The 19,040-nt window shown below is 45.3% G+C and overlaps 1 protein-coding gene across 1 annotated transcript in view; it reads right to left on the reverse strand.

Moving 5' to 3' along the window:
• Positions 1–19,040, reverse strand: part of MB21D2 (Mab-21 domain containing 2) — a 79,211-nt gene that overhangs the window by 45,028 nt on the left and 15,143 nt on the right. Inside the window, 2 exon segments of the mRNA XM_075716848.1 lie at positions 17,584–17,788; positions 18,757–18,827. Coding sequence (XP_075572963.1) covers positions 17,584–17,788; positions 18,757–18,827 — 276 coding nt within the window.

Raw genomic sequence — 19,040 nt, forward strand, 5'->3', positions numbered from 1 at the left:
CTTAGTTGCTGGCTGGGGCTAAACCACGACAGGAAGATGGAACCATGTGAAATGCATGCATGGGCCTGAGGGTGGGAAGCCCTGGGTGGCTCTCTGCTTCCCCTGCAAACACATGCAACACAGAAGAAGGCATCTCCCTCTCCTTGGCAAGGAAGTCATCTCCTGCCCACCTGCGACAGCTGCCTTTGCAAGTAGCTGAAAAGGGCTTTAAGACTCCTAGGTGCTTTCAGAGACATTAGATTCTGTCTTAGTGCTTTTAGTGCTCTCCAGGCAAAGGTGACAGACAACAGCCTCAGCTAGAAGAGTGCACATCTCATGTCATACTCAAGGAAGCAGCCTGCGTTGTACACTGAGTCACAGGACTTTATGGCTATGTTTTGCAAGTCTCAAGGGAAATTTGTACAGAGGCTCCTAGCAGCGAGGGACAAAGCCACATTGAGTGACAACACTGAACAGTTCAGTATTTATTAGACAAGTACAAAAATAAAATAGCTTGCTGTAAGCAGCTCAGTGCTGAAACACTGAATTTCATTTTTCTTGCTGCTTCAAAGATGCTTCAGTCGGGGAGGAACAAAGCCAAGAGCAGAGCCACTCAATCACTATGTCCCAGTAGAGTGCCTGCACCCAGACACCAATACAAACATCTCGCGTTCACATCACAGCCGTACCAGGTCTGCCTGGCTCTGCTTTCTAGAGCCAGACAGATGCCTGGATGTTGGCCAGCATACGGGTCCCTCACCAAACTACTGCTCGCTTGTCCTGTGAACAGCCCTGTAACTTGTTGTTGTCTTTCTCAGAAACAAAAAATTGTCACAGGCTGCTGGCAGGGAAAATGTCTTCCTAAGAACTCAGAAATTTTGCACAGAGGTTGGAACTGGGACAGCAGTGATTTAACATCTACCATTAAAAGCAGTTTAAAATTTAATGGTCAGAGCATAATAAATCCTATCCAGACATTTTCAGCTTGCAAGCCAGGCCATCAGCAAGGCAGAAACAGATTTGCTGCAAGGCGACCAGGAACGATTTTAAGGGTCTTTTGTAGAGAACACAAGCCCTGGATTGTCTCAAACCATAGCTTTGTCCAGCACCTAGATGAGAAGACACAGGGTCAGGAAAGGAAGTACTCAAGCAACCAATGTTTGCCAGTTAAAATAGATGGGAGCAAGAAATGAGGAATAAGGCAGAACAATGCTGAACTGCAGTGCAAAACTGGAGCATTATCCTCCTTGGTGCAGAACAGAATAGCAACAACCGTAAAAATAACCCTACATTTTCCCCCAGAATCACACTGGGTTCTCATCTGGGTCCAGGTTGCTTCTTATACTGCACTTAGCATCTCAAATAGCTTGAATCACTGCCTAGTTATCAAGTGTGGCACTGAACACCTGCATGTGTAGGAACTCGGTGCTAACAGAGTTTGGATGGAAGTCCAAGATGAACTGTGGGGATCTTTCAAAGATGCTGGTCACATGGTTGTTCTGCCATACTGAGGACACAAGTTGCATTGCCTTCCTTTGTCAGTAGGTTTTCACAGCAAACAGGAGGACCTTTTACCATCCACCAGAAGCAGAGACAGGGACTGACTAAGGAGTGCATTCCTTCACCCCTTGTTACCACACCTGCTAGAAAACAAACCCACAGACTCAGGCTGCCTTGCTGTGTGAGACACACACAGAGCAAAGACACAGAGGACACAGAGCTGTGGACAAAGCCAAGCAGGCGGTGGGGCCAGTATGACCAGCTTAGTTCCTATCTTCCTCCCATACGGGCCAAGAGCAGACCTCCCACAGCCTCCAACAGGAACAATTCAAGTTAGCTGGAGGCTGAAGACAGGGTTGCTTTAGCATGAAGGGGACATCAAAAGAGAGAGGTTTGCATCAGTGATACCAGCTCCATCCTCCCACAGACTTTCCCCTCTTACCTCCTTACACCAATTGCCCCTGTAATTTGGGGCAATACACTACTAACTACAGCTTCTTCGACATCCCAGTCACTAAAGTTTTAGTGCCTTAAAAACAAAGGGATTGGGAGAGGGGATGGTGAAGGGACAGGGGTGAAGCTGTGCTGTGCCAGGGAAGGGAAGAGGCCTCTCTTCAGCTCTCTGATGTTGGCTCCTGCTGTTCTAATGGAACCTTACCCGGGAAAATAAATCTTTAGTTAAAGAACGCTGCAAACAACCACAACGGGGCTTTATCGTGGCAATACCAACCCCACTGCAGCTTCTAAAGCTCTCAGTTGAAGAGAGGGTGAGCAGCAGCAATCCCACAGCGTGCTGAAGTCCACATTCCTGGAATTCCCCAGCGCATGCAGGCATGCTCAGAGAAGGCAGCTTAGTGGCTCAGGGGTTACTAGCTGAGAGTTCAGGTTCAGATGCGCCATGGGACTGAGGTCAGGGCATGGATGCAGCTCCTGGGCTTTCATTTGAAAATCTTCAAGTGTTCTCAGAGTAGCACCCTCAATGTCCTCTCTCCACCCACTATTGCACAAAGCGGTTTTTGCTTGCGTTCCTCCAGTCATCAGAGCCTGAGTAAGTGCTCTAAGGTCTCTGGGGCCAGAGTGCAGGAGATCCACACTGCAGCAGCCTCCTGGGAGGTCTCATGAAAGCAGCAGCAAGCAGCTTCCACCCTACCGCCCTGATAACCACTACATAAGCATGAGGAAGGAGAATAGTGTTAATGCAGCAGGAATCAACAAGCCTGCTTGTTTCTTATTCCAAAGCGAAGACAAAGGTGGGGTTTGTTCAGCTAGACAGTACAGCCAAGCCTTGGAAGGAAGGCAGGAAAAAATGTGGGTGGTTTTGATTCTGGTTTGGGCCGAATCCCTTGAAACAGGATGGCCATAGGAGTATTTTATAAAGAAAAGTAAAAAATTGGAAATGCAGAAGAAAAATACATGTAAATGCTCTATACCTGTCCAGTAACACTGCTCCTCTGGAGACAAAGGGGACTGGGAGGACAGGACAAAACAGGAAAAAAAAAATCCAATGCTTCAAGCTTATTTTACCCTAACTTCAGAATAGGAAGGAGTCACTAAACCTTTCTGTGTTTTAGAGCAGAAGAGAAATGGAAACAAGCATTTGATTTTGGGGTATATTTTAGAAAAAATATGGCACACTGACACTAAAAAAGCGGAGCTGAAATGTAGCAGGGAAGTCTGGACATAAAACAACAAAATATAAGAGTGAAAGAAGGTCCCTGAATTCCCTGTGCTTCCAGCATAGGAACACATATAGCAACTGGAGAAAATGAACTGTGAAGGTAGAGATTTAATTCCTATTATGTGGTAGAAGTTCTCTGACAAATCAGTTTGCTAGTCAAATCACACAATCCTTTTCTTTAAGCTATTAATTTGTAGTGTTTAACAGGAACGTTTTCGGCCTTAGACTCTGAGCCGTATTTGGCAGCTACAGTGCTAATAATAAGCTGTTAAAATATCTTGCTCCTTCAGCTGACCAACTCCCTTAAAATGTCTTGTGGCAGAAGCCAATGTGCTGTTTGACCAGGAAATTAGTTGTCTTGGAGACATCTTCACATACAACAGCAGCTCAGTCAGTCACTTTGAGTGATGCCACCTAGCAATCTGCACATTAACTTCAAACAGAAAATTAGGATATCAAAGCCACTGAAAGAGAAATCATCACCTGCAAGAAACATGCTGTTCTTCTCCCATGCACTGCTAGCTGAAGGGAAAGCTGTAGCAAGATGAGAGTTTTGATCTCAAAATGCACTGCTACCTCCCTGCGTAATTAGGTCACCGAGCCTAATAGTGTTCCGGTTCATACAACCATTTATAGGAAAATTATAATCTACGCTGTTCTTTCAGAATCAGTTTCAGGTCAAACCTGCAGGCATCACGTCTAAAAAAGAAAGATACCAAAAGGTTAGACAAAGAGGCAATCTGGAAGTGCCACTACCTAGTTATAACTAAACCCCACAGATCAGAAAGAGGGCTGTAACTACAAAGCATGTGGGTAGTTCTACAGCACCGGGCATCAGTTTACAAAGACTACCAAACAGTTATTTCCAAGGTAAACCCCTAACTCAAGTTATTATGTGACCTGATAAAAAAAAGATGCTTATTTTCTAGTCACCCTAATGGAAGTTTAAAAAGAGATGCTATTCTTGCAAATAAAAAGCAGAACCAATCCTGCCCAACTCAAAGATCCATAGACATGCATCAAACTTCCCCTCACCAGCTCTACGCACATACACAAAATGCCAAGGCAGAAAGTGAGTGAAAGGCCAGACAAATTAGATTCATGTCAATGCATGTATTACTCCATGTTTGGGATTCAGGATTGTGAACAATAGGACATAATGTCTCTAACTGCCCTCAAAACACATCTCTTACCTGGCAATAGGCCTTCTGTTGGGCTTTCTCCTGCCCCAAAAGACAGATTGGTGCTCTAGCAGGTGCTGGATCTAGTGAAACATGGGTGAAAGCCATCCACCAAGCATCCTCAATTCTCTTCAGCACATGGTCTGATGATCCAGCATAGTTAGAACTGACAGATGTTTATTCCCCTCCTGAGCCTTGAGGTCCACTGGAGATGGTATTCCCCCAAGGCCTTATGCAAGCACAGAAAGATGCACTTAATGCATCAACATCTTTGCTAACTCAATAGCTTCTGAAACCACAAATTTGTTAACTGTGGGTCTGCATATTTGCAGCACAGAACATACAGGCAAGTCTCCTGTGTAATTTTCTTAATAGTACCACATATGACTTGGGAGTAGACCAGTTCCCGTGCAAACAGGGGTACATGCAAAGGTTGAAAAACTTCAGGAAGAAAGACACTGCCCCTTTAGAGAACATTCCTGCCAACAGCTCCAGTTAAGGGGAAAAAGAAAAGCCTTGTCCCAGCTGTAATGAAAGGTTCCCCTGGGCAGCAAGAAGAGTAGCTTTGCTCACAGAATATTTGCATCTCAGCTGAATTAGTTAATGTGTGTTGAACACTCTGAAAATTGTGAAGTGGTATATAAACGCTAAGGATTGTTACTTATTATTGTCTTGGTGCACAACAGCGGAAACTAGTGCCATTTACAGACATGAATTAAGAACAACAGGAGGTCTATCGACATGCTGTGGGTCTGGGGATTTTGTTCATTTGTCTCCCCCACTCCTGTCTCCCTCAGACAGAAATCTCTTCCATAGGACTCCTACAATCCTCGCCGAGCAGGGCTGGCCTTGGCTCAGTGAAGCCTGTCACGGTGCAACAGCTCTGCTGGGAGGAGATGAGACCTCCACCTGCAAACCTAGGTTGTATCACTTCTCAACAGCACTCTCCTATACTCCAAAGCACTGTCATCACTGCCCTTGAGCAGCAAGTATTTTCCACCTAAATTATTTGTTTGAGGCAAAGAAAGACAGAAAATAGAATAAAATAAAGGCACATACGTGTTTCAAGGTAAAGAAAGGGTTAGTTAAAAAAAGTTGAGAACTTAGAGTGACATACACTAGCACAATAGAGTGATTCATACACACAAGCGATGTCTTACAAGACTGGTCTCCGCATCAGAGCAGATTTTTGGACACCAATTTCTTTACCTGTATTGTTAAGAAGCAACTTAGACAAAAATATGATTCTAAACCTCCTGTCTGCAGCTTGGGTGAAGGAGTGAGAGGGATTAGTTTTTAAAGTAACTCAGGAGTGCCTTATGTTTCCAGAACCAGAATTTAGGTTTAAGAAGATCAAAACCATTTTTTTTAAAACTTTGATTTTCCAGACTAACCTGTAACTTAACTCTGCAGCTTTGGTAATGTGCAAATAGTTTTCCTGTGTGCTTATATAGAACATATGAATCCCTCCCCAAGATAATTAAAATAACTGCGCAGACATAGTCATTCTTTGATATTACAAGCCTGTGCCAAAGTAGTTATTTTCAGTATAACATTGCTGCCTCGACTGCATGCTTTGCACATTCACAAAATTCACAGGATACTGGGAAAAGTTGGGGGTACAGGGTCAAGCTTTTACAGACAACTTAGCACATAAAACAAGCCTCTGACATGCTCAGTCAAATTGTAATAGCTCCTTTTTTCTCAATACCACACTTTGATGTGCATTACAGCTTCCACATTGGAAAAAACCCAGACATTTAATTCAGAAGGTGCAGCTTGTTCTGAGACATGCCACACTTGCAGAGACTTGCATTCCTCTTATTTTCCACAGGTTAGTGATTGTTTAGCACATGGCTACCCTGCTGTCTATGAAATACAGTCATTTCAGCAACTCAAGCTTTGAGGGCCTAATATCAAGGGGCCAATATCAATACCTGATCTACCATTCAGCACACTGTATGCAACTTTCAAAAGGCAAATTTCAGAGACAGAAGGCAACAGAGCCCCTGAAGTGTTGTTACAGTGACATTCCCTCCTCTATTTGCAGAGCTGCAAATTGTTTTATGAATACCATTCAACCAAAAGTTTAAAATAAACAGCAACTCACTGTCCATGCTGGAACAGAAGCAAGCTCTGCTGGTTCTATCACAAGGAATAACCACCGGAGAGTAGCTATGCAGCTACCCCTGTGTACAGAACTGCATCCATACCCAGGCTTCAGAATAATACACAACAAAGAGCAGTGGGTTTAGACACTGCTGAATCAATATAACCACACCACTCTTAATATTGGCAAGGAAGAAGTGTATTTGGAAGGAGATTAGGGTATTTCCCCCCTCCTCCCAGGACAAGCCTTAGTTCATTTGAATGCAGTCAGTTAGCTCCTTTGTTTGTGCTCAACTCCAGATTCCTCAGTGCACCAGGCAATGCTGTACAATCGCATTCAAGAGTGGCAATGTACAAAAAAAGTCTACACGAATTGGTCGTAAAGTACCTACAAGAGCTTGCAAGCTCCTGCAAAATGCCCTCTAGAACAGGTTCCTGTCGCACTGAGCTAGGGACAGAGATTAGAGTTATCAGCTTTGACACTCAGCAGGAATGTGTCACAAAGGATTAAATCATTGTATCATGAAGTGTCAGCAAACGCAGCTTTCCTGCTGTTCTACCACTAAGTTATACATTAATTAGTGAAGTACAAAACAAACATGAAATATCTCCAAGCATCTGCCTGTGGATCAGGCCCAGCCAGATCTATTAGCACAGGATTCATTTCCAAGAGGAGTCACCCAAAGCATCACCAGCTCTTCAAGAGATCCATTAAAATGCAGAGTAGAAGTGCTGAAGGGAAAAGCACACAAGCTAATTGCAGTGTTTGCCTTAGCATTTTTGATAGCTGTTTAATACAACTCCTTCCTCACAACCTCAGCACCTGGTTTTCTAAACAAGGTCATATATGCGCCACTGAATAAAAACATCCTTCCTTGAGAGAGGTGTGGAGCAGCGTCAAAAGATCCTACAACATGAACAGGAGAGTTGAGATAAGACATTTTAGAACAGAAAAAGCGCATGGCCTAATAGACTATGCAGTAAAGCATAACCGAGTTTGTTATTTCTAGATTCAGCTGCAAGTGTTCCCTAGCTGCTCAGCAGTTCTGGACCAAATCTTTTATGAACTCTTACTCTGTAGGTGGGTGGAAGAAATTCTGCATGGTCTGACTGCAAACCACAGTAGAGAAGATCTAAGCAGACCAACAACATCCCACGCATAAACCTCTACTTTTCATCTAAATCATGTCCTTAGAAAGGTGTCACTGGACAAAAAAAAAAAAATTATTCTCTGCCAATTCATTATGGCTATCCCAGCAGGATTTCTAGCTTTGGCCATGTCTTGTATTTTCCCTTGCTTTCTGTCCCAAACTGCTGCTTTCTACTGCTTGGCATCACCTGACTCTGCCAAATTACATGAGCATGCAGACTGTGGCCAGGGTGCATTCTTTAAACTAATTTGTCCCATTTTTGCTTTGGGATCCCTTCAGTATAAAATAAGATTACTTGCTAGAACTGCCTAACTTGGTCAGGTTGTAATCTGTCTCTCAGAGGCTGAACTGTACTTGATCTCGATGCCACTAGATCAACACCCAATGACAGATCAACTATTTGCCTTCACTATTTAATACTTTCTGAGGCTAGACTGTCAAAAACAGACTTCCAGCTTCAGTTTCAGAGGGTTGCATGGTTAAACCACCCTATCATGAAGAACAGCAACACCACAATGTTGCATTATTCTGGTACCACCCCACCTTTCACAGACAGCTGAAGCACAGGAGACGAGGAAGGCTTCTGGTAGTACCAAGGTCCCACTATGTACCATTATATTCAGAAACTTGTGCAGCTCTGTGTAAATTTGGGGGCAGCTCCGAATGGAACATAGGTCTAGGGTGTCCTGATTCAGTATTTTACCTACAGAGTGATTTTCTCAGGGTGAAATGGATGCCACCCACCTCCTGTTCCAAAAGCTGAAGCCACCCAGTGTTGTGCAAACTCTTGCCCACAGCCCTAAACATGAGTGGGTTATAGTAGCTACCACCGCTTTCCAAAGACATGGATATTATGAGCCTTAAAGTAATTAATCACCCCCACTCAGTGGCATGCAAATTGTACTTTCGACACCAGCGTGCTCATAACAAAATGCATTAACAACCTTCTAATTAAATGCTTTAAATTAAATTAAAATCATACTGTCTGACAGATGAAGTATAGTGCATTAATAAGATTGTTGTAACTTCCTTAGCATCAGGTGTTTATTAGAAGCTCAAAAATCAAATATGTTGGGGAGAAGGGAATCTATCTTCCTCAAACTGAATCTACAGCACATTGATTCTCTTACAACCAGAAAGTCACTGAAATGGTGCTTTGAAAGAACTGCAGAAAGTTTATCTAATGCGGAAGTACATGATTCGGGGACCTGTCAGGTTGGCTGAAGTACTAAGGTGCAGATCAAGCCACTCAGTCCAGGACAATTGCTATTTGCAGTAAAAAGGAATGCAACAGAGTGCTAGAAATGAAAGCAAAGAGTGGAGTTCTCTTTAATAAAGAAGGCAAAATCCACAGCACATCTGTCAACTGGAACATCAGCTGCTGCTGAAAGATCTATTTTGAATGTCTCACAAGCTGTCTTCCAGTTGCATTAGCAAAAAAAGAAGCCAACCCTCATATTTTGGTTAGTAAGACAGTAAGACAGGTTTGTGCTAACAGGAGTCATAAACATTCACTGGATATAAAATCCATAGTTAGGATGGGGAACCTATGAAGTATGGTTGCAAGTTCCAATAAAGCTACAGTTCAGTCTCCTGAACTTACACCACACTACTAGTGATCAGAACAAGACTTGAGAAAATAACTTGAGACATCCACCTAAAGGTCATTTTTCAGCTCTCTCGCCCTTGCTCCCATGCAGGCACACTCCTCTCTTCTCAATAAGGGAAAGTTCTGTGAGTACAACATCCAAAGCTGCCTTCTGCTTTAGCTCCCATGATAGGCCCTCTGCTTTTCTGAGGAAAAAAGCAGGGCAGACACCCTTCTTTGCTTCCCCAGAACTCCATCTACTCTACTGCTTGTTTCATACCCCAAAGACAGGCAAATTAAAGAAAGTCTAAATGTAATATAGTATGTCATGCAGATGAATGGACTGTTACTCTCAGGGAATTTTATCTCCTTGTTTATCCTCCTTGAAGATAGCAGGGAAGGCTATCAATGAGCAGAATTAATGGCTTTCTTTTAGGATATGGAACTTAACCCATCCCAGCTGTAAGCTGCTAAAGGAAAACCTGGCTCAGGAGGTGTATCACCCTACATAATGCATTCAGTTCTTCAGCCTCTCTTTTCATAGGAAATGAGCTACAGCTCTTGCTTCTCAAGTGAGTTTCCTACACTAGCATCACCCAGCCACAGTTAATGGACTCAGCGGTGGGTCATTTTGCTTAAAAGAGAGTTGAGAGGTCTATGCCAGAGTCTCTACCTGCAGCTGCCACCACAGGGTCTCACACAGACATGCCTGAAGTGCAGTTGTCATCTCAGTCACTGTACACAGCATCATGCTGAAGCAGCCCTGGCAACTGAAGTCCCCTTGACTTAAGGTGAGAACTAATCTCTTGGCCTTAACCACATTTCTTCCTAGCACCTTCTCACCTAACCGATCTTGCAGAGTACAAACAGGGAGGGTCTAACCAGGACAGAGAAGGGAACACAGGGAATGGTTTCAGAGATGTGCCTGGGAAAATCATCTTTGCAGCAAAAGGACTGGGACATGCACAGGGGCAAGAGTATACATGTAAACGCCCACAAAAAGATGCAAAAGTTTTAGCTGTACAGGAGATGCTTAAAGCCAGCAGGAACCTGGAATTTGTCAAATAAAAAATTAAGAATGACAATCGCAAGTATCCAAAAAACTTGCACAGCTTGGAGATTCCCTTTGAAAAGTCCAGGTAGGACTATTAAATCCTGAGTCTCCTCTAGACTGGACTCTTCCTATGGGCTGTTCTGGGTCTCCAAGTACACATCTGTCTTATAAATTACCAAGGCTATAATAAAACATGTCCTCCAGCCTTCCTGAGCAATGTCGTATTTGCCTTTAATTTAGCTTCACCTATAAAAATAGCCAGCTGAACTAAAAGAAAGTTGAACAACTGGTTTCTGACTAGAATTGCTCCAAATGTTTTAGCATTCATGCAAAGTCATGTGGAAGAAAAAAGGAAAAGTCAAAAACCCAACAACTCACGTATCCTGGTTACCATCCTCCACTATAATTATAAAATTGCCCTTAAAACATAATTGCATAATTGGGCTTGGCAAGTATTCACCCAAATCTTCTACAAATATTTCCACAGACTGAAGGAACAGGCGGTGGGCAGTCTGACAAGCCTGCCATGAGAATTTGTGCCCTTAGGACATGTTCCTAGCTATTACACTAAATACTTTGCATCACAGCCTAATGTTTCAAAACAACAGTTGAGCAAGTGAAGTACTAGTGTCTTAAAACCAATTGAAAGATTTTCAAGCTATTTTCACTGCACACATGGAGCAGCAATTGCTTTGAACAAGGAGACAGAGGAGGCTACCGATCCTTTTTAACTAGTTACACAGAAAGAATCCCCAGTTAGATGAAATTGGTTGACTTCTGGTAGATACAACCAAAGAGCAGCTACCAATGCCTTGCGAGGGTTACTTTACCAGCATATCGCCCTGTCCCTTAAGAAAAAAACAACACAAAACCCCCACAACCTCAAATGGAAATGCAGAAACTTGTGGCCTGCAGGGAGAGGAGACCCAACAGAAGCCAGAAATGAAATCTGCAATACAGTAAGGTTGTTTTTAACAGCTGTGCATTATGCATTCAGCAGCACAGGGAATGCCAGCAGGGAGCCTTTATTAACATAGGCCTCAGAGTACAGTGTGCTCCTATCATGATTTGCCTCTCTTGAGAAAAGGCACACACACACAAAAGACTTAACCCTAGAGAGATCACTCCAATCCTGTTGCTATTTCATCAGCTCGACACCACAACAGAAACCAGAGAATTTCCGTGATATATCATAGACAAACAGGTAATACCTCCAACAATGCCTGAAATCTCATCTACAATAGAAGGTTTCATCAGCAAGTTATGCCAGGCAGGGAAAGGGAGAAAAAGTGCCACAAAACCCACACAACAGAGTCACACTACCAATGTTGTTCTGCTATACAGACCTCGGGTACAGGGCAGGACCGCAAAATGCTTCTCTTGTAGAGGATGCTAATAAAAGCAAGCTGTTGTCAGGACACCTGTGTTCTCAGCACAGCAATCTGCACCTCTGCTGCACATATTTTAGGGGCCCATCAGTCCAAGAAACAGCTGGAAGCCTTGCTACAGATGCAGGGGCCCAGCAGGGTAACTCACTTCCATTTGGGAAGCTGGTATTGGCAGCAGAAATCTTGCTGATGCCAGCTCTGCCTCCACTGTGCGACTTGCCTCTATCACAAACACTTGTTAGCACACCCAGCTCAGCACCAGGCTGGCACCACAGAAAAGGGAAATGCTCTCAGAATAGGCTCACCACCTCTCCTGTATCAGGTGCTGATACAAGCTCTCTAGAGGTCTTGTCAACAGCTCGAAGTTGCAGCTGGCTGCAAATCCTCAAAGTGTGGCCTGTCCTGGTGGGCAGCTCTAGTCCTCTCCCGCAGAAGTGAGATGCAACCACTGAATTGACAAAAAGATACACCAGAGGCCTTAAAAAAAAAATGCCACTTTACCACCAATTTAAACCAGTCCTTTCCCTGATTTGGGGGGGAGAGGGCAATGAGAGGAAAGAGAATGGCAGAGAGGAAATTAGAAAGGCAAAAGACCAGCTAGAACTCAATCTGGCCACTGTTGTAACAGACAATAAAACATGGTTTTACAAATACATTAACAACAAAATGACAGCCAAGGAGAATCTCCATCCTTTGCTGGATGCGGGGGCGGGGGGCGGGTGGGGGGAACATTGTCACCAAGGATGAGGAAAAGGCTGACGTACTTAATGCCTTTGCCTCAGTCTTTAATAGCCAGACCAGTCATCCCCAGGGTACTCAGCCCCCTGAACTGGAAGACAGGGATGGGGAGCAGAATGGAGCCCCCATAATCCAGGAGGAAGCAGTTAATGACCTGCTACGCCACCTGGACGCTCACAAGTCTATGGGGCCGGATGGGATCCACCCGAGAGTACTGAGGGAGCTGGCAGAGGAGCTCGCCAAGCCACTTTCCATCATCTATCAGCAGTCCTGGTTAACAGGGGACGTCCCTGATGACTGGAGGCTTGCCAATGTGACACCCATCTACAAGAAGAGCCGGAAGAAGGATCCGGGGAACTACAGGCCTCTCAGCCTGACCTCAGTGCCGGGAATGATTATGGAGCGGTTCATACTGAGTGCGCTCAACAGGCATGTGCAGGTCAACCAGGGGATCAGGCCCAGCCAGCATGGGTTCATGAAAGGCAGGTCCTGCTTGACCAACCTGATCTCCTTCTATGACCTGGTGACCCGCCTGGTAGATGAAGGAAAGGCTGTAGACGTCATCTACCTGGACTTCATCAAAGCCTTTGACACAGTCTCCCACAGAATTCTCCTAAGGAAGATGGTGGCTCATGGCTTGGACGGGCGTACTCTTTGCTGGATAAAAAACTGGTTGGGTGGCCGAGCCCAGAGAGTTGTGGTAAATGGAGTTAAATCCAGTTGGCAGCCGGTCACAAGCAGTGTTTCTCCAGGGCTCCGTTTTGGGGCCAGTCTTGTTTAATATCTTTATCAACGATCTGGATGAAGGGATTGAGTGCGCCCTCAGTAAGTTTGCAGATGACATCAAACTGGGTGGGAGTGTCGATCTGCTGGAGGGTAGGATGGCCCTGCAGAGAGATCTGGACACACTGGATTGATGGGCTGAGTCCAATTGTATGCGGTTCAACAAGGCCAAGTGCCGGGTCCCGCACTTTGATCACAACAACCCCATGCAATGCTACAGGCTTGGGGAAGAGTGGCTGGAGAGCTGCCTGGCCAAAAAGGACCTGGGGGTGTTGGTTGACAGCCGGCTGAACATGAGCCAGCAGTGTGCCCAGGTGGCCAAGAAGGCCAACAGCAGCCTGGCTTGTATCAGGAATAGTGTGGCCAGCAGGAGGAGGGAGGTGATCGTCCCCCTGTACTCAGCACTGGTGAGGCCCCACCTGGAATACTGTGTCCAGTTTTGGGCCCCTCAATACAAGAAGGACATTGAGGTGCTGGAGCATGTCCAGAGAAGGTCAGCGAAGCTGGTGAAGGGGCTAGAGAACAAGTCTTATGAGGAGCGGCTGAGGGAACTGGGGTTGTTTAGCCTAGAGAAGAGGAGGCTGAGGGGTGACCTTATCACTCTCTACAACTACCTGAAAGGAGCTTGTAGCGAGGTGGGTGTTGGTCTCTTCTCCCAAGCAGCTAGTGATAGGACGAGAGGAAATGGCTTCAAGCTGCACCAGGGGAGGTTTAGATTGGATATTAGGAAAAATGTCTTCACGGAAAGGGTAGTCAAGCATTGGAACAGGCTGCCCAGAGAGGTGGTGGAGTCACCATCCCTGGAAGAGTTCAAAAAACATGTAGACGTGGCACTTTGGGACATGGTTTAGTGGGCATGGTGGTGTTGGGTTGATGATTGGACTGATGGTCTTGGAGATCCTTTCCAACCTTAATGATTCCTAGTTTTTACTTTCATTAAAAAATAATCCCGCCATCAAGCCAGGAAACATGAAATTATTACTCTACCCTTAACTGGTTTAGTGGTGGACTTGGTAGTGTAGGTTAATGGTTGGACTGGATGATCTTAAAGGTCTTTTCGAAGCTAAACGATTCTATGATTCTATGATTCTATGAAATGTCCTGAGCATCCCCCTTCTGAATCTACAGAGAAGAAAAAGTCTCATGATAGGAAAGGGAAACAAAATACCAACCTGAAGAGCTTAAAAACTGCTCTAGATGACTGAACACTAGTGTGTGCCTGGAGTGGAGGAAATAACTCTGTATTGTCTGTATTTATTCGTACCTCCTTGCTTTTTTATTTTCTTCTCTTGTTAAGAAGTGAAACACAAGGGTCAGGATCCCTAATAACATGATCTGGTTTGAGGCAGCGATAGCACTAGAAACTTCAAGGGGTTGTTTAATATGCAATGTTCTAGTTCCCAAGAGCATAATATATGGCTTTTTTTAAGCATAGCACATCTATGCATTACAACACTTTTTTATGTAGGTGCTGAACAGAAAGAGACAGGTAGTGCGTATTAAAGATGCTTCCTGGAAGTATTTGTACTGCAGGAACAATACTCTCTAGGCCAGGTACGCCTAAAAGGTTTTGTAATATGAGTGCTATGCACCTCTCATCACAATAGCAGCAAGTGCTTTAAAAATCAAAATATCATTGACTGTAATACCATCACTCGATAAAAATACTCCTTTATCACTCTTTAAGCACAAAAAAACCCCCAAAACTGAGTCACAGGGAGAGTAAGTAATTAGCTCCTTTCACGGCTGGCAGGCAGAGACTTGGTCTCTCAGTCACTCCCAGCCAGCCCACTGCCCAGAACATAAGACTTCTTTTCTCCACTCTTTTTCTTGATTAACAGAGCCTTCCCCTCCTTTGAGGCTCAGTTATACCTGTGTCAAAGAGACAAGTAATGACCAGGCACAGCTCAGTGCGAGTGCAGGAAGGTACCCAGCAAAAGCACCAAAAGGCACCTGTTGTTTCAGTGTAGGGTGTGAGCAAGACTATATGGTCTTGGTGACTATGAACGGGATGCCCAGGAATTGCCCACATTCAGAAAATACTCACTTCCCCTGCCAGATAGGTAGGTCATTTACAGTCCTATTCTAATGCTTTGGGGCACATGATTTTGGACAAAGTCATAACAACCAGTACCTCTCCCTAATTTTATCACAGTCCAACTCTTGAGATCTCTCAGAGTTCAGTCGCTAATAGCCAGGGTAAGACAACACAGATGAAAAAGAGTTAATATAAATAGAAACAAAAGATCTGACCTACAGGGCAAGCCATGCAGAGTACAAACATCTGAGAATTCGTACAAAGTCTCCTTGTCTATCATTCATCCACCAATTACACACCAATGTAATTAAATCAGGAAAGCTACGTTTAATTTTCCTATCATCACCCGATGAGATAAGAGCAGTACGTATGGGAGGGATCAGGCACAGGGGACAGAGCTATTTATTAATAAGTTAAATCCTTTTAGATTTACGAGCCTCTCTGGCTAAGAAGGGTCTGATCCACAAACACAACTTCTGGGTCTAATGAAGGCAAATGAGACACCCCATATCCATTTCTGTCCTGGGCTTGGTCCTTAAGTCTCTTCTTTTTTTTTCAGAAACAAGTCTCATTGAAAATTGCCAGGCATAGGTTAAACAGAAACACAGCTTTTGTTTAAACCCCATTTTTAATCTATACATTTAAAACTGAAGAACACTCATCTCCCAGGCATTATATTAACAAAGACAGCCACATTAATTTACATTATTTCTAAACAGCCTAAGGCTCCCTGTTTTCATGAACATCAAGGCATTAGGGTGCATTTGCAGAAATACAAGGCACGCTCCAACCCGCTCTTCTTTCTTCTATTGCTTTCTCCCACACGAGGGAGGAAGAAATGCTGTGGCCCCTGTCCCCTGCAAATGCTTAAACAGGATTATGTATTCTACGATTCTATGATTCTATGTAAAGCTTTCTCTACTTGCTAGCCACACACCCAGAACTGCTGCTCTGGCTGTTTTCTCTCCACTTTTCTTTGCTTCATCCCATCCAGCCCTGCTTCCTCAGCCAGTTATTTAAAGCCCTGATTGAAAAATGTATCAGATCATAATAGTGGATGACTTCCACAGGATCAGGTTTTCAATAACAAAAATCCTACAGGCTTTAAGGCAACCATGGCTTTACCACATCTTTTTTTTTTTTTTTAAACAGGAAGGGAAAAATATTTATAACAGCAACTATAAATATACATGCTAGTGACTTTTCAACTTGTTGTCCTTTTTCTCAAGCTAAATTTAGTCTGCTATATCCTGTCCAGCCCCTGGTGAAAAGCAATACATACTCAAAATTGCGCAAATCCCATAGCAGGCAATTATACTTATCCAGGTACCTCACAAGATAACCAGATGGGCAGGTAGATTCTCATTTAGTGAGTGTAGGTATGCTCATGGCCACAGCCGTCTATTATAGTGATTACCCCCCGATGCAGAAAATAATTATTATTGCAATAGGATAGCTCTGTGCTGTTGAATGAGAAAAGTGATGTAGGTTATTCACAGCGTACATGTAGACCACACACTCGGTTTGTGCCAGAAACGCTTCGAGGGCGTATATGTGCACCTCTGAGCTACAAAGAACCATTCACTGGCCACACCTGCTGTTCACCCATGTTCTTATGTGCAACAATGTTTGAGATACTGATTCAAACTTGGATGACTGATTGCAAGGTCCAGCCTGCATGTTAAAGAGTGTCTTTTCGTATCCTGAAGGCTCTCATTTGTGTGAGTGATTTCTTAGTCAAAACAAGGTAAATATTTATCAGGAACTGACTACCTAGAGAATCAGAGTTGTTAGTCATTCACTGGTAATCTTAAGAAGCCTTAGTCATGCCAGAGCCCAGGTGATTTCTGCAAGGGCCAACACGCTTCACCCGGGTTTAAGGATGCCCGCCCGCGATTCAAAGTTTCACGCAGATGAGGACTCCCCCGCCACAATCTGACTTGCTCCACTCGCTCTAAGTTTTGCAACCTAAGCAAGAAACGCAGTTCAGAGGATGCTCCTGTAGAAGCATCAGCCGGTCTAATAACCAAAATAAAAGGTCCAGAAAAAAAAAAAAAAAAAAATCTGTGTTTCCTACAGCCCTGATAGTTGGGAGGAAAAACAATAACGGGTCGGGAGCCCCGCTGGCCTCCAGGAGCCCTGCTGCCTCGGCGTGTTTCTCCGGCACCGGCCAGCTCTGCGACCCAGCCTTTCCTCCGCGTTTATAAATGCATCGCTGTAAAGGCAAGGCGAGGTGGACAGGACAGGAAAGAAGAGTTTCCTGGGGGTGAGACCCGCCCTGCGGCCGGGGAGCCCGCAGCCCGGCGCGGGGAAAGGGTCCGCCGGTGCCGCACCCTCGGGGAGCCCAGCCGGGGGTCCCCGGCCGCCGCCCCCGCCCCGCACAGTCCCTGCCCTACCCAGCATGGAGAAGATGAAGTCCTTCGCCGTGTGGATCTCCAGGGCTCGCTGGTCGTCGTACTCCCTCTGGTCGTGTTTGGTGAATTCCTGGATGAGTTTATTCAATTCTTCCACCCTGGCTCCCGATCGGAAATCCAGCTCCGGGAAGGGAGGCTTGCTGTTGGTGCCGGCGGACCCTGCCTTGCTGGCGAGAGGCGCCGCCATCTTCACGCAAAAAAAAAAAAAAAAAAAAAAAAAAAAAAGGAAAGAAAGGGAGAGAGAGGGGAAGGGGAAAAAAAAAAAAAAAGAAAGGAGGGTTTGGCGGTGTTGGGATGGAAGGAGGCAAGCGGCGCCGCAGCGCAGCGGCCGGCCCGGGCGCGGGGGCTCCCTGCGGCGCCGAGCGGGCCCGGGGCCGCGGCGCGCGCCGCGATCAACAAGCGGCCGCGCGGGCTGAGCCCCCGCCCGCGGCAGCGCGGAGCCGCCCGCCCGCCGCCGCGCTGGGGGCCGGGCCGGAGCGGAGCGGAGCGGAGCGGAGCGGAGCGGGGCGCAACGGGGCGGGGGCGGCTGCTGCCGGGGCCGCGGGGGGCCGCGGGGGGGCCGGCTCCTCTGCCGGCGTCACGGCGGGCGGGTGCTGGGGCTGGAGCCAGACCTCTGGCTCGGGATCAAATTCCTTTTTTTTTAAATTTAAATTTAATTTTAAACTTCAGCAAAAGCCTTGTCCTGCAAGTGGATTAATAACCGGCTGGGAACTCTGCTCCTCCCACATGTTCCCGAGGCATTCTGCGTTTATTCCTTTTTTGCTCCGTAAGGCATCCTGAAGATTGTTTTATATATATATATATAAAATATATGAGATAATTTTATCATATGTCTGAGAAGCAATGACCAAGATAAAGTATCCTCACTGCTGCACTTGAGACCAACCCTGCCTAGAAGCTCCTGGGAGCTACATAGACAAAGGGTAGGAGGGGAAATGGGATCTCAGAAGATTTGCCTGAGGTCGAGCAGCCTGTGGCAAGGAGCCCAGATCTCTGATCTCCATCCGCTCCCCCATCGTCAAGACTACATGCTTTTCTTCTGTATGTATTTTTAATGCCTTCTAACTTTGCAACCTGGAGTGGTTTTCTCCCTTTAGCTTGATCTTCTGTGGCTTTTCCCATCATTGAACATATATAGCGCAATCCGTTATTTACCTTAGTGCATCCACTGGAAAAACTGTCTGTCTTCCTGCCCAGGGAGCGTACGAATATATTGTGTTAGCCTTCTACAGGGCATTTCAGATGCTGTGGCACTGATGAAAACTGCTTGGATATGTATTCTCCTCTCAAGATTCTTGGCAGGAAACAAAGCTTTCAGCTCAGTCCCAGACTACAGTAAAATGTGTCTACCAAAATTAGGCATGAGGCATTCAGAGAAAAAACAGGAAGGTGGAACTAAGCTCAGTGTGAAGAGGTTACAGGCTGTTTTCCCTGATGCA

The sequence above is a fragment of the Pelecanus crispus genome, chromosome 9 (genome assembly GCF_030463565.1).
Source record: "Pelecanus crispus isolate bPelCri1 chromosome 9, bPelCri1.pri, whole genome shotgun sequence".
Lineage (NCBI taxonomy): Eukaryota > Metazoa > Chordata > Aves > Pelecaniformes > Pelecanidae > Pelecanus > Pelecanus crispus.